General features: G+C 33.3%; 1 protein-coding gene across 1 annotated transcript in view; it reads right to left on the bottom strand.

The window, feature by feature from the left end:
* Positions 1 to 16,652, bottom strand: part of LOC103275056 (CUB and sushi domain-containing protein 1-like) — a gene marked incomplete at its 3' end in the record, with an annotated part of 411,423 nt that overhangs the window by 373,480 nt on the left and 21,291 nt on the right. Inside the window, exon 2 of the mRNA XM_021706144.1 lies at positions 11,443 to 11,530. Within this exon, the coding sequence (XP_021561819.1) occupies positions 11,443 to 11,530 (88 nt within the window). The remainder of the gene's footprint in view (positions 1 to 11,442; positions 11,531 to 16,652) is intronic.

The raw sequence follows: 16,652 nt of genomic DNA, 5'->3' as shown, positions 1-16,652 counted from the left end.
TCTCACCAAGTTGCCCAGGTGGGTCTCAAACCCGCGGACTCAGGCAATCCACTCACCTCAACCTCCCAAAGCGTGGGATTATAGGCTGAGCCACCAAGCGCGGCTGTATTATGCTTATAAAACATGAATGTGCATAGAGATTTCTGTGGTGGTCAGTGTCAGAAAGTAAAAGGGAAGGTCAGAGGGTGTGAGGATGGGGGACAAGAGGTCACTTCATGCTCTATGGCCAAGAGGTGGCACTAAGCAGACACCTGGAAGCAGTGGACACTTGAATTAAGGTCTGGATTATCTATGCTCAATATATAACACATCACTGGGCACGGTGGCTCAAACCTGTAATCCCAGCATTTTGAGAGGCCAAGGCAAGAGGATTGCCTGAGCCCAGGGTTCGAGACCAGGTTGGGAAACTTGGTGAGATCTTTTCTCTACAATAAATCACAAAAATTAGCCGGACATGGTGGCGTGCATCTGTAGCTCCAGCTACTTGGAAGGCTGAGGTGGAAATGATCACTTGAGCCCAGCAAGTCGAAGCTGTGGTGGCCGTGAGTGTGCCACTGCATTCCAGCCTGGGTGACAGAATGAGACTCCAACTCAGAAAAAAAAGAAAAAAGTACATATATAACACATCTCTTAGCATTGCTGAGAAGGTAAAAGGTAGCAATACTTCAATGGAAAGCATAAATAGAAGCACAGAAATAAAGAAGAACTCAAGGAGGAAAGCAATACTACACAGGATGCAAAGTATCCTGTGTATTGCTTCAGCCTTATAAATATAAATGAACATTCTATTATAGCAAATACACAAAGTAGAAAGCAAGGAAGAGAACCAAACAAACCAAAAACCAGGTGGACATGCAGGATGGAGATAACCAGAGTCCCCAGGTATGCTGCCACTCTCTCTCCGTCAGCTGAGAGGACAGCATCATCACATGGATACCCCTGGGCACTGCAAGCAACACACCTGCGGTGGTTTGTAACAGGCCTGTGTTCCCTTCATTTCTTCTTCATTTAAGAAATGAATCAATAGCAGAACTTAATAAAAAGCAATTCTTAAAGAAGAAAAAAAAATGCTAGATTTATTCTCTGGTTTGTACACACCATTGACAAGTGCAATTCTTTATATTTTCATGTAACAAGAGACAGATGGTTTTGTTGTCACTGAAATTGACCTCAATGGAGAAATAATAAAACCATTGCAGTGACATTGTAATAACCGTAAATAAAATTATCAATGTGTCATGAGAAAGAAGGATAACTAAATGTGGAAATTAGAGTTGAGCAGTGGTTTATCAAGAGACATGAGCTGTGGGTTTGTGTCTGCTTCTCGTTGATTTTTTTCTTTATATACTTCAGCTTCATCTTTCATTTGATGACAAATAATTCATAAAGCACATTTTTTAGAAATAAAATAAAGGATAAACTTTATATTTTTGAGAGAAAAAAGTACTAAGATATAAGAAGTTATTAGCATAAATGTTAACATGTACTTACCAAGGATATAAATTAATGATTTAGTTTCTAAGTCATAAATATCACTCTTCCAAATACTTAAATTCCCTTTTGAGCATAGGTCATTTTAAAAATTTTGTTCATCTGTTCTCTGACCAGCAGTGGTTAAATTAATTGGTTTAGCAGAGTACTAATGAGGCTATGATCATATATCCCTAGGGAATGGCTTGTTAGATTCAATTTAATTCAACAGAGGAAGTATCTGCCAGGTGCTGAGTCCATTCATAAAATTAAGATCAATAATGCCTCACCCATTTCCTTCAGGATCTTATGATGACAAGAGATGATAACAATATAAATATATGTCTAAAACTCAAAGATCCTGGGAAAAGTGGAAAATAACAAGATGAAGAGTGCTGGGAGTAAGAAGCCTTTTGCTCTACAGACAAAAGCCAACTTCTAACTGTGGGTTGTACAGAGATGGATTACGGCACAGTTAAGTTTCTCTTAATGGCAAGGATGCAGTTTCAGAAATGTGTTGTTAGGCAACTTCGTGGTTGTGCAAGCATCACAGAGTATATTTACACACACCGAGATGTTACAGCTTATTAGGAACCTAGGCTAAATGGTAGAGCCTATTTTTCCTAGGCTGCAAATCTGTGCAGAATATTACTGTACTGAATACTGTAGGCAATTGGAGCACAATGGTAAGTATTTCTATGTCAAAATACACCTAAGTATAAACAAGATACAGTAACAATACCATAGAAATGGGATAAAATGGCACACATGTCTAGGGCATTTACCATGAATGGAGATGGCAGGTCTGGAAGTCGCTCTGGGTGAGTCAGTGAGTAAGTGGTTAGTGACTGTGAAAGATTAGGACACTACTGTCCACTACTACAGACCCCATAAATACTGTAAAATTTGGCTACATAAAATTTATTAAAATGTATTTTTCTTTCTTCAATAATAAATTAATGTTAGTTTATTGTAAATTTTTACTTGGCAAACTTTTTAATTTTTTTAACTTTTGACTATTTTGTAACAATACTTAGTTTAAGAACACACACATTGTATTTCTGGACAAAAATATTTGCTTTCTTTATATTCTTATTCTATAAGGTTTTAAACATTTATATATATATATATATATAAATTTTGCTTATAAAATGTTTTGTTAACACACACATTAGCCTAGACCTGCACAGGGTGAAGATCATCAATATCACTGCCTTCCATCTCCCAATCTTGTTCCACTGGAAGGTCTTCAGGGAAAATAACACACACAAATGCAGCTGTCATCTCCTGTGAGAACTATGCCTTCTTCTAGAATAACTCCTGAAGGATCTGCCTGAGTGTGTTTTACAGCAAACTTTAAAAAAAAAATAAGTAGAAGGAGTATACTCTAACGATAGAAAGTATAGTTTTATAAATATGTAAATTAGTAAATAGTCATTTCTTATAAAGTATTATATACTACACATAATTGTATATGCTCCACCTTTATACAACTAGTGACGAAGTATGTTTATACCAGCATCATTGCAAACACATGAGTCATGTATTGTATTGTGACTGTACACAGCTATAAGATCACTAGGAATTTCCCTGCTCCATTATAAGCTTATGAAACCAACATCATATCTGTGGGCCATTGTTACGTAGCACATAACTGTGCCTTCTATTTTATAAAATGAACAACAAAAAATCTCAGAAAGAACCTTGAGTATTTTTCAATTTTTCTGATCAAAGCAACCTCTTCTATTTTTACATTAGCTGGCTCCACTCTGTGGGAGAACTCTCAACTAAGAATAATTGGCATGGGTGGTGTTCATGTGGCAGAAAGGAAAACTTTACTTGAGTAAGAATATGACTAAGAAGTTGAAGACAGGAAATAGGACACTGATGGTTAGCAGTGGCCATGTCGCAGAGGAGGGAATGATAGGACAGGTATTGCAACTCATACGCTATCAGGACTATGGAGACATGGAGTTTCTTTTCTTTCTTTCTTTCTTTTTTTTTTGAGTTGGAGTCTCACTCTGTTGCCCAGACTGGAGTGCAGTGGCCGCTCCCAGTCACTGCATCCTCCACCTGCTGGGCTTCAGCGATCCTTCCGCCTCAGCCTTCCCAGTAGCCGGAATTACAGGCATGCGCTACCACACCTGGCTGATTTTTTGATTTATTGTAGAGATGAAGTTTCCCTGTCCAGGCATGTCTCGAACCTGCGGGCTCAGGCAATCCATTCACCTCAGCCTCCCAAAGGTGCGGGATTACCGGCTGAGTCACCGAGCCCGGCTGACATGGGGTTTCTTATGAAAGGTAGTGAGGGAGCACATCATGGTCCACGGAAGCAGCTGAGAAGCCCAAATTTCAGCAGATTCAGGGAGGTCCCAAAGTTCAGTTTCAATGACTTTGAAATGTGATATAGACTTTTTTATTTTTTATTTTTATTTTGAAATTGTGGGGTACAATTCAGGGTTAGGTATACAAATGTTCATTGTGCAAGTGCCCTTATTGATGAGGTGTGCCCTCGCCCTTCCCTAGGTGGATATCAGCTACTGTCAATTCCAACTATCCTCCCCACCCCCCTCCCTACAGTTTCCCACTACTTTCAATCCCTTTCCTACAGTAATATGGTAGTGCTACAGACTTTTTTTTTAAAGGATAGGTCTTAGGATTAGAAATAACATGTATATATATATATGCACACAGACATATATATATACATACATATATATGCATACATATATGTGATATATAGACATAACATATATACATATGTTATGTCTATATATACACCTCTGGCGGTGTATATATCTTGGCTGATGCTAGTCTAACTTCATCCTTTGTGAAAATTACAACATGACATGTTCTCATAGCGATCAATTAAAACATGATAGTCCTACTGCTGAGCATATGCAATCATGTTAAGGTGCTTAGCTCAGAATATTGAACTCCAGGTTGGATGTCTGCTATATCTTGGCTCTTCATTTGGCTATACAACACTGTCCAGTGCTCTTGCATAGTAGATGTGGAAAAAACCTGATTATTATAATGATCTATGTTACAAACAAAGTCAAAAGAAGCTTTGAAGATCCTAAGATCCAGATTCAAACCTTAACTCTGACCTTAATTAAACACTTTGTTCTGTTAAAGCTCTAAATTCCAATAGTTCTGCTTAAGAAAATGGGATAATTATATCTGCCTGAACATAGGCTACATGTCTTATCTGGCATAGGAAATAGATGAACAATAGATGCCAATATTCATGCATAAATTCTTAATCCCTATCCTGGTTCCCTCCTTCACATATTGGTATCTAAATTTTCCCATCAATCTTATTCATAAATATTCAGTACTAATGAATATACTTTGTCTTTTAGACAGTGGTCGATGGTGAAGCACACTGTCAGAAAACTGTCCTTATACTGACTTGAATTCAAATAAGAAGGCTTTGCCTTTTGGATTTTGATTTACTTTGAATATTTTATAGATAAAGCTATAGATATTTAGACTGTCTATGGAAAAAAATATTTTCCAAGAAGCAAGACTAATAATATAAGTAAAATCAGATGACAGGTATTTTACCAATCTAATAAAGTGAATTCTTTTTCAGGGGAACAGCCTTGAATTACATATATACACAGTGCTAACTACAAATGAATCCATCTACATCTTGGCCATGTTTGTCATTAGTTTGAATTGTATGTTAGCCATTCATATTGATTATAAGAATTAGAAAGAACTCAATCACCTTTCATTAAAAACAGTCTTCAAAAGATTTTAAACGATTAAAAATAAACCTCCCTCTGCTTAAAACATCAATATTTATAGTGAACTTAGTATATGTCAGGTACAATCACATGTCAATTAATCTAAGAGTCACAAGGCATCTCTACCTGGCTATAGTCCACCAGTTTTCACATCAACACACATGGGTTTTACTTTTCCATGTGAAATAAATAGTGTATTCAGTTAGTAAATAAAGATATGTTATCAATGTCAGATACCCATGATCACTACAAGATCCCAAGATACCAGTATGTATGGCATTCACATCAATTCAATACAAAATTCAATTCAATTTTTGTGGCATTGTAGCAAAATATATCTGAATATCATGTTTCTCTCTTTATGTGTTCTTCTGATAACTTCAATAATAATTTTTATCCTGGGTAGAATCAGCTTTTTCTTCTCTAGGGATCTATTTTCAAGGTGTAGCCTATAGATCCCTCAAGAGGAATACTTTCAGAGGGCCTGTGAGGTCAAAATTATTCTATAATAATACTAAGATGCTGTATGTCTTTTTATTGTCATCATTTTCACTGACAGTATAAAAGCAATGGTGGACCTGGGTTCGGTGGCTCAGCCTGTAATCCTGCGCCTTTGAGAGACTGAGGTGAGTGGATTGCCTGAGCCCGCGGGTTCGAGACCCGCAAGGACAGGCGAGACCTCATCTCAACAATAAATCAAAAAATTAGCCAGGCATGGTAGCGCGTGCCTGTAATTCCGGCTACTCGGAAGGCTGAGGCGGAAGGATTGCCGGAGCCCAGCAGGTTGAGGCTGCGGTGGCCGGGAGCGGCCACTGCACTCCAGTCTGGGTGACAGAGTGAGACTCCAACTCAAAAAATAAAATAAAAAAAATTAAAAATAAAAAAAATAAAAGCAATGGTGGAAAAAAAACTGGTGGTAGTTTTGCATCAATCAAGGCAACAGCAGCATGTACTAACAGAGAAAAGTTGAGTGTCACTTAAGAAAATCTTTGATGAAACAGAAAAAAATGATTGATTTAAATAAAGCTTAACACTTGAATACACAATACATCTTTAGTGCATACTGAAGCATGAGGGAGCTCTGGAGGAAGAAACACATATATAATTGAACTTTGAGTTGAATTGACTGTTTTTCTTTTCATTGAACACCTCGTTAGTTGAAAGACTGATAGAAAAACCATCACGGCTAAGATTTGAGTATTTGTCAGACATGTTAAAGAAATAAATGAATGAAACTTTCACTTCAAGGAAAATGACTGACAATTTGAGCCCATGAAAAAATTAAAATTGTCTAATACAAATTAGAACATTTTCAAAAACTGTATCTATGGCTATGTACTTGACAGTTTCTCAATGCTTAAGAATTTTTTAATGAGGGACTTGGTATATTGACAAATGTGATTTTTAAAATATTTTTTAGTGAAATGTATACATATTTGGAAGAATTCATAATTCAAGGAATCTTTTTCTAAAATGAACCATGTATTATGGTGTAAAATCATGCCTGTAAAAATATTAATTTATGACAGTAGCTAGATAAATAGATTTTTATATTAAAAATACAAAGTTATTTAAAAATATTCCACACTGAAACAAAAATTTAAGATGATATTTGTTGATTTTTGATACAATATCAAAAGAGAATACACATAATTATTTTAAAGGTTTGTTAAAATATTCATCCCTTTTCTACTATATATGAGGCTAGATTTTTAAAAAATGTTTAATCAAAACAATATTGTGCAACTGATTGAAAGCAGAAGTAGATATAAGAATTCATATATAGTTTTATTATACTAGCAATAATCAAAAGAAAGTTAAAATTGCTATGTTAATGTAAGACAAATTTTATTTCCAAGCCAAAATATGACTAAAGGTAAAAAGGGTCAATTCCCAACATCAAAGACATGACTTGAACAAAAATACATGGAAATTTAAAATATTTATGTTCCTAATAACAGAATTCCAAAATACATGAGGCAAAAAATAACAAAGCTGAAATGAAAACTATACAAATTTACAACCTCAGTAGGTAGTTTTGATATATCTCTTTCAATAAGAGATTGAACAAGTGATCAGAAAATCAGTAAAGATCTCAAAGTCTTGAATAACTTTTACAACCAAGTTGATCTAACTGACATTTAGAGAACATTCCACCCAATAACAACAGAACATGTGTTCTTTTCTTTTCCTTTTGCCTCTTAAAAATGTCTTACTTTATCTTTTAAATTGACAAATAAAATCTCTATAATAAAAATAAAATTTACAAATTTTTAAAAAGCAACTTTGCATTACCTCACAGTCATCATTTCTATGATGATAACACTTAAATTTTACTTCTTGTCAGAATGTATGTTCTTTTCAAGTACACATGGAACATTAATCAAGATAAAGCATATTATCAGCCATAAAGTCATTATCAATATATTTTCTTTACCTACAAAGATACTTTCAAAATTCCCTGATTTTTGGAAACTAAATAGCACACTTTTAAATAACCCATGAAACAAAAAAATAATCACAAGGGAAAACAGAACATATTTTTAATGATGGCAAGAAAAACACAGCATATCAAAATTGTAGGATGCAATCAAAGTAGTTCCTAGAGGAAATTTTATAACGCTAAATACCCACATTTAGCAAAACATAAATACATAAAGGTTTTAAATCACTTATCTTGGCTTCAACTTTAGGAAACTAGAAAATGAAAAACGAATCTGAGAGTAAGCAGAGGAATAAAATAAAACATCAAAGCAATGAAATTGATGACAAAATAAAACAACAGACAAAAATATGTGAAACCAAATGTGTGTATTTTTTGGAGAACATCAATGACATTGACATATTACTACCAGATGGATCAGGTAAAATAATAAGACTATCAAAAATTTAAACTGTGAATCACTATTGACTTAAGAAGAAAATATTAGGAGTAACTTTATGCCAATACATTTGAAAACTTAGAAAAACTGTTAAGCTTTTCTGAAAAATCTATAATGCTCATTCAAGTTGGAATAGATAACCTGCATAAAGCTATAAGTAGAAAAAAATGTTGAATTTGTAGTTTATAAAAAACCTTGCCATAAGAATTCCAGATGGCTTCACTGGTGAATTCTTCCAAATACGTTAGGATGAAACATTAACAATTATACACAAACTTTTCCAGGATATTCCAGAAGAGAGAACATTTTGCAATTCATTTCATGAGACCATCATTACTCTGATAACAAAATCAAAGTCTTTACAATAAAATACTATAGCCCAATGTTACTCTTGAACATACTTGTACCAAATTTTAACAAAATTGTACTAATTAAATCCAACAGTATATAAAAATATGAGACATTTTAATTAAATTTATCTTATTCTAGAACACAAGGTTTTTTTAACATTAAAAAATCAATTAATTCATCATATTGACAAACTAAACAAAGAAACAATAATCCAAATAGATGAAGAAATTACTTTTAAATACTTGGTCCCCATTTCTGATTTTTTTAAAAATGCAAATTTCAGCAAACTACAAATAGAAGAGTATTTCCCCAACCTGATAAAGGATATATACGAAAAGTCTTCAACTAATATCTCACTTATAATTAAAGTCAGAACACTTTCCATGTAAACTCAGGAATAAGGCAGGGATGTGCCAGTATTTCTATTCAATCTTGTAACATCGTTTCTAGTCAGTGCATTCAAGTAAGATGAAGAAATAAAAGATATTAAGATTGGAAAGTAAAAATTAAAATTGCTATTTGCAAATGACAGGATCATCTAGGAAGAAAGTTCTATGAAATCTACAATAAAATGTTTTACATGTGTATTTAATTTAGCAAAAAAATTTAATATTTCTGGTCATTTGACCAGGCGTTACACTATTTGATTGTCATAGCCACGAGCTTGCTGACATGTAAACAACATAGAAATTCCAGAAAAAACTAAGAAAGCGAAAGTTTGAAATTCTCTTCTGAAATAAGATTCTGCATCCTACCCTTGACTAGCCACATATCTGCACAGCCAGACTGTCCTTCTATCCCCACCCCAGCCAGATCAACACAGCCCTTAGAGTTAATGTTTATCCTGCCATTTAACATCTTCTTCAGAAATAAATCTGTTATAATGATAAAATGGAGGACAGATTAGAATATTCATCCAAGATAACTATAAAAAATTTCATTGTCACCCTTGTGCTGAATAGATACAAGCTTGAACATTCACAATGTTTCTGTTAACTTTTAAAGCATAAGTACTTTCTCTGGCTCTCTTTACCACGGAATGTAATTTGAAGAATTTAGCATTGTCAAATATAATTTAATTCACTAAAAAAAAAAAAAAAATAGAATTCTGCAAAATAGACCAAGGGCGTTTCTAAATTTCTGGGCTGGCAATGCATTGCATAGGCAGTTTCCCTCATATATAATGTTTATCTGACAAATTAATGTTGAGTTTCTTTTGTGTCAGGCGTTGTTTCAGTCACTTAAGAGGCGGAGATAAATAAGACACTATCACCATCCTGGAGAAACTACAGTCACGTGGGATAGTAGGCATGCAAACACATTATTATAACTCATTGTTGTCAACTCTAATAGAGGCATACACAAGGTTTTTTGGAAGAGAAGCATGAAAAATTTTTTTCTCTCAATAAAAAGTGCATGGAAAAGGTGACTTTTGATACAAGAAATGCATAGACTAGAAACCCTTGGAAGGATATGTACTTTCATCTAATTGCTTTGTTTTCAAAAGAGATATATTTCCTGAATGTCTTCAAGTGACTGCTTTTTTATATGATCCTAAAAGCCAGCATCTCCCTCTCTTAGTTACTTTTCTTGACCAAATCCTGGCTGAGATGGATGCTGTAAGTGTCCCTGAGCCTCTGTTACTAGCTGGTGCGTCCAGGCACCACTCTCACTGGGACTGAAAATATTTATTCACAATCAACTCTTTTTCTGGAGAACTTTCTTGAGCTAAAAGAAGGAAGCCAATGATTGACAGGCAGGACAGTGGTACAAAACGTGGGGCCTGTTTGTTGGTGCAAATTGTGCCCCAGAACGTCCTGTGTTAACAGTCCAAGGTTAGTCAGGTTAAAACCACTTCTTGCTTAGTTTCTTGCTCTGACTCTGTCCTACTTTCTCTATTCCCATCCTCTGGAGAGAACTTCTCCAGAAAAATCACTTGAATTAGAATCCTCCTGTCAGACTCTGCCTCAAAGAAACACAAATAAAACCACTGACTCCTTAATTTAATAGTCATTATTTATAATATTTAACCTATAGCAATCCCAGTGATCTATACTGTCACATCTGGACTTCTGTATATTCACTATAAGACTATACCATTTTACCAGCTTCATTACAGGCATATTATGCATGGTTTTACTTTTCTATCCTTAAAAAAACACCATTACTACTCAAGTTTAACTAAATTTCATTCCTTTTTCTTTATATCCTTGTATTACTATTTATTTTTCAATTTTTAGCTCACTTGAATAGTCTTCATTGTCTTCATGGATCTTTGTCTTTTCTCTCTCAAGAATAGTGAGATTGTAAGGTAGAAAAAACATACTACTTGCTTCCCTTTACTCTTTGGTGTTATAGCTATTCCTAATACTGGTATCCATCTTGCTAGGTGGAAACTGTTGTTTCTTGAACTTATTGAAATACATGCAAAAATTAAAAGTAGTATGTCTATTATAAGCACTACTGGATTCATAAAACAGCAACTGGAAATCAGTCTCTGATTTAATAATCTTAGTTATGAAATAATCCTAGTCTATTCATCATAACCCCAGTAAAATGAGTCAAAACATCTCCTGAATAAACTGCATTGGCTCCTACTAACATTAATTATTTTAAAAGCCTACTTGATAAAATAATTTTGAGGCAATAATTAAATTTTCTCCTCTATTTTTTAAATATTGAAGGCATGACGATATAATGGCAACATATTGAAAACAGAAAACAAAAACATAAAGACAAATTTTGAACATACAAAGTTAGAGTTAAATTTTTATTATTGAACCATATAGTATAATGTGTCAACTCCAGAATATTTGGAATTTTTCAGCATGATATATTTCAGAGTTCTACAAATAATATAGCTCCATAATGATTGAGAAGTTGTGCCTTTAAATAAAAATCAAAGGATTTAAACAAAATGGAAAGTTAAAATTACATATGTGTTAAAAATTACATACTTTCCCAACCATTATTATATCTCCTACCTGAAGTCAGAACCCGCTCTTCTACCATTTTCTGGAATCCCAGGGTCTGGACACATGTCAGAGACCAATGCAACACCTCCTTGGCTCACTATAATAAAAAGAAACATTATTGAAATGTGTTGTAGTTGTTGAGAAAATAAGTAAATTAATCTAGGCATATTCAGTTTTTTAATGATTATCACATAAAATATAATTTTTTGGAGAATTAAGGAATCTTAGCTATATTAAAATACATGTTTATATTTATTTTTGAAAATCAAAAACTTTTCCCAGGAAAAGGATGATGATATCTGGTTTGAACTTTCTCCTCTACTGAAAAGATCAAAAGTTAATTTAAAACTCATTAACATATTATAATTAATTTTATTTCAGGTCACAATTAATAGCATGAGAATACATAGCATCATGAGAAAAATGACTACACTTGAACAGAAGAAAGCCTTCATTCATTCCCATGTATACAAAAAGAAATGATAACAATTTACTAGATTTACATAAATAATTATTTACTAGATCTACATCAAATAAAATCACTTACATTTTTAAAATTGAACATATTGACCACTGAACTGCAATGATATAATAGTTTCTAAAGAACTAATTTGCCTATTGGATAGAGTGGATGCCACTCCAATATCCATTCCACCCATATAATTAGTTTAATCTAGATAAGAAAATTATTTGGGTTTTTTTCCTAGAAATTTGCCTAGCAAAGGGCTTGTGACCCAATTCAATTTAACAAAATATGAGAAGTCCTTAGGAGTGCTTCTGGAAACATTACTGTGTGCTAATAGAGACTTCATCTCTTACTCTGAATCTTTCTGCATTCTAAATTTTAAATGTAGAACTGTTGATACTATCTTGCTATAATTCAAGGATGGAGACTGGAGACAAATGTGTGGATGGAACAGAAGAAATCTATGAAGAACTTGAAATTTTCATCTCATTGTTATTGCAGAAAATTGGCCACTTCAGGAACCTACCCTAATTTTGAATCTCCTATTGAATAACTCATATTTTTATAACTTAAATCTATTTGAATAGGTGATTTTATAATTTGAAATAGAAAAATGAGCATACAAATATACATATTCTCAAATATATTTTAAATGACTCCATATGAAGAAAAAAAATCAGGTAGATGTTGGACCTCTAAAGAATTTGATTAGAACAATACATAAAACAATATTAATTATAGAAAATTTATTTTTACTGATAAATTGGAATAAAAATGGGTAAGACTATATCGTTCATTAAGTAAAAATCCTATTACCATATATTAAGTGATTTCAATCTCAGTAAATACTTCACCATTCCAAATTAGTTAATCTATATTTTTTCCAGATTTATATTTCTAAGTTTTAAGTAATATATAAAATTATTTTTTTCTGTACATTACAAAAATCATATTGAACTCCAAATTTTCTTTTCTAATTTAATTTTTAAAATATTGTTTTAGAATAATTCAGCAAGTTGGACCATGACATTAGTAGATGGTGTGATTAAAAAGTTTCAGATCCTCACTTTCTCATGGAAACATCAAATCAATGACTATAAATGGACTAAAATAATTGTAATGGAGCCCTGGATATCAGCCAAATATCTAGAGCAAACAAGGAAATGACCAAGGGAAAAAAAAAGCCACATGCAAAATAGTAGAAAATTTTGTGACATTTTTATTCTCTCTTGTATGACATTCTCCCTTGTGGCATGGTTCAGTTGAGATGCGGCCCAATTATCATTTTCCTCTCTAAAAAGGAGTAGCAGAGATAAATTGGTTGGCAACATTCTCGTGTCTCTTTGGGCTTCTGACAGACAGATTTCTGTCTTTCCTGGCTTAGAGCTCAGATAAGGGAATGGTGGCATAGTTTGGATCCCTGGCCGAAAACTGTAAGGGGCAGTGGTGAGTGCTGCTGAGCAGAAAACTGCAGCACTACTTACAGGCAGAGGAATACAGGCGAATATCTAAGGCCTCAAGAAGGAGCTCAAGTGAGGCTTTTTGTAATATTCGACATGTAAAAACAGCTGAGGGAGGAAAAGCAACAACAACAACAACAACAAAACACCAAAAGCACACATACACCCAGACAGAACACATACCCAGAAAAGACCTGAGAAGACCTTGTCTTCCTTCCAGGTTGATCTCAAGGCCCAAAGGCTTATTAATTAGTGAATGTCTTTAAGTTCATTCTGTGAGGACTGAAAGAGGTGGTTGATTCTTCCCAAATGCTCAACTATTTTTTAAACAAAGATCACCAGGCATACAAAAAAATGGGGGAAACATGGCCCATTTAAAGGATAAAAACAGATCTCTAGAATAGGTCCTCAAAGAAATATATACATCAAATTTGCTAGACAACAAATTTGAAACCACTATCATAAATATAAATTTGAAAAAATCATGACTAAAAATTTCCACATTTGAGAAAAGATGTGAATATGCAAATCCAAAAAGCTAAATAAATTCCAAGTAAGTAGAATAAACTCAAAGAAAGTCACAGCAAGACACATTATATTCAAACTATGACAGTCAAATAAAAAGAGAGAATCTTGAAAGAAGATGAAAACAATTTATCACAAATTAGGGATCTCTAATAAGAGTATCAGCTGATTTCTCAGCAGAAACCTTGCAAGTGAAGACAGCAGAATAATATATCTAAGTGCCAAAAGAAAAATACTGTCAGCTGAGAATTCTATATTCAGTAAAATTATCCCACAAAAATGAGGGAGAAATTAAGACAATTCCAGGCAAACAGAAGATGAGGATTGCTGTTAACAATATATCTGCTCTACAAGAAATGCTAAAGGAAGACATTCAAGTTGAAATAAAAGGACACAAGACAGTCACTTGAAGACACGTGAAAATAAAAAGTTCTCTACTATAGGTCAATTTCTAAAAAAAATTTTAAAAGTTTCATAATAATTTTGATTTTCACCTTCATTTTTTATTTTCTACCATATAGGAAAATTGTATAAAATCTGTGTGAATATATAATATATAAAGATGTAATTTATGACATCATAGCATAAATTAGAAGTCAGAATTATAAAAAGTAGAATTTTTGAATATGATTGAAGTTAAGTTGGTGTCAATTTATGTAAGATAGTGTCATAATTTTAGGATTCTATACATAATCTTCATGGTAACCACAAACAAAATATTCATAAAATATGCAAAAATAATTGAAGAAAATATAATGTATGACTCAAAAGAAAAACTAAACACAGAGGAAAACAGTAATGGAGAAAAAATGAGAGACAATAAATGCTTAAGATAAACAGAAACCAAATAAAATGGCAAAACTAACTATTTCTCTATAGACAATTATTTTAAATATAAATGGATTAAACTTCCTGTTACAGCTGAATCATGTCCCTCTACCCCACAAAATGTATATGTTGAAATCCTAACCACCAATACCTCAGAATGTGACTGTCACTTGAGACAGGGTCTTTGAAGAGGGAAGTAAGTTAAAAAGCAGTCTTTGGGACAAACCTTAGTTCATTCTGACCTGATAAGAAGAGGAAATCAATACATGAACATACATAGGAAATACAATGAGAAGGCAAAAGAAGAAGAAAACTGTCAAGTCAAAAAGAGAGCTCTCAGAAGAAACCAATTGCTAATAACTTGAACTCAGATTCCTAACCTCCAGAATTGTGGTAAGATAAATTTCTACTGTTTAATGGATTCAGTCTGTGGTGTGGTTCTATATTATAACAACCCTAGTAAAATAGTATGCACCTAAAACAAAACACATTAATTGGCAGAATGGATTAAATAATAAGTTTATAAGTAACCAGATTCAGCTATTGTTGCCCACAAAATACTCACTTTAGATCTGAGGACTCATAGAGGTTAAAAATGAAGAGTAGTCAGATTAATAGTACCAGAAAGTAAGATGGTAGATTTCAGGGCTGGGGTGAGGGGGGAGGGGGTAAGGGGTTTGGGGGTTTGGGGACAGGGAATGTAGTTATTTAAAGGCTACAGCATTTCAGTTGAGTATGATAAAAGTTTTCTGGAGATGAATAGTAGTGATTGATGCACAACAGTATGAATATATTTAAAGCCACAAAAGTGTATACTTCAAAATGATTAAAATTTTGAATTTTGAGTTATGCATATCTTTCTCTCTGTATAAGTATTATATGTTATACATATAACATTTATGTATGCATGTGTTAATATGCATATATACAAGTTCATATAAATACTTTCTGATAGCTCTACTACTTTTTCTCTAACCCCATGGTTTCATGGTCAATATTATGTGATAAGGGAAAGTTTCTAATTAGTAAGCAGTAGTTCACTAGTAGCATTAAATTGTATCTCTTAATATATATAGTTTTAATCACTTTAAATTCTAATGCAGACTGCTACTTCTGCCATGTTTTTCTTTCTACTGTCACCAGCTAGATGTCTTCCATATTCCCTCAAGAAAAATCAGTTATTGCTACAGCACATTAAGACAGCTTCATTGAGATGCATGGCTATCGCTGTTGTTTTTTCAGGAATAGGGTACTCTGGATGGTTCTTATTTTACTTTTCTACAGCACCCAACTGGTCTAAAATATAACACCATGGTTTAAAAAGGTCCATTGTATTTCTCCTTTTCTGTTTTGTTTTGTTTATTCCCGTGGAAAAGTAGTAAAAAGAAATTAGAGACACTGGAGATACCCATCCAAGTCAGATTAAAATGCTCTGGATCTTTTAAAGACAAAGTCAAAGTCACTTACTAAAGAAAGATTCCTTAGTTGGAATTCTGCAAGAACACAAAATGAATTAGGCAAACCCAAGTATATTGCAGATGGTAGATGATTAAATAAAGTGATGAGAGTTTAAATGTAAAATATGGGTGATTTTCTGAAACAGAGATAGCTATTTAATGTGATAAGGTGACAGAAAAAGTATGGTGACAAATAGGGCAGATACAAACAAACAGGAAGTTCCATGAATTTCAACTACCTGTTCCATCTGCATCAAGAGTAATTAATTCCTCCCGAAAACTGAAGCTGTCAAGTTAGAAAGATCACAGAGATCAATCTACTTCAAGCCAAATCCTCAGTGCCTCAGAGAAACATTTTCAGAAGAGAGGAATTACTGGGTCTAATATCATTTTAACTCTAATTTTGTTGAATTATATCTTTTCACATTTCATAGAACACATGCCATAGGTATTAATAAGTCTATTACATTTTAGTCAAAACTT

Source organism: Carlito syrichta, unplaced genomic scaffold (assembly GCF_000164805.1).
Source record: "Carlito syrichta isolate Samal-C Ts95f unplaced genomic scaffold, Tarsius_syrichta-2.0.1 Scaffold315201, whole genome shotgun sequence".
Taxonomy (NCBI): domain Eukaryota; kingdom Metazoa; phylum Chordata; class Mammalia; order Primates; family Tarsiidae; genus Carlito; species Carlito syrichta.
The sequence above is the reverse complement of the archived record's forward strand: the minus strand, read 5'-3'. Positions and strand labels throughout refer to the sequence as shown.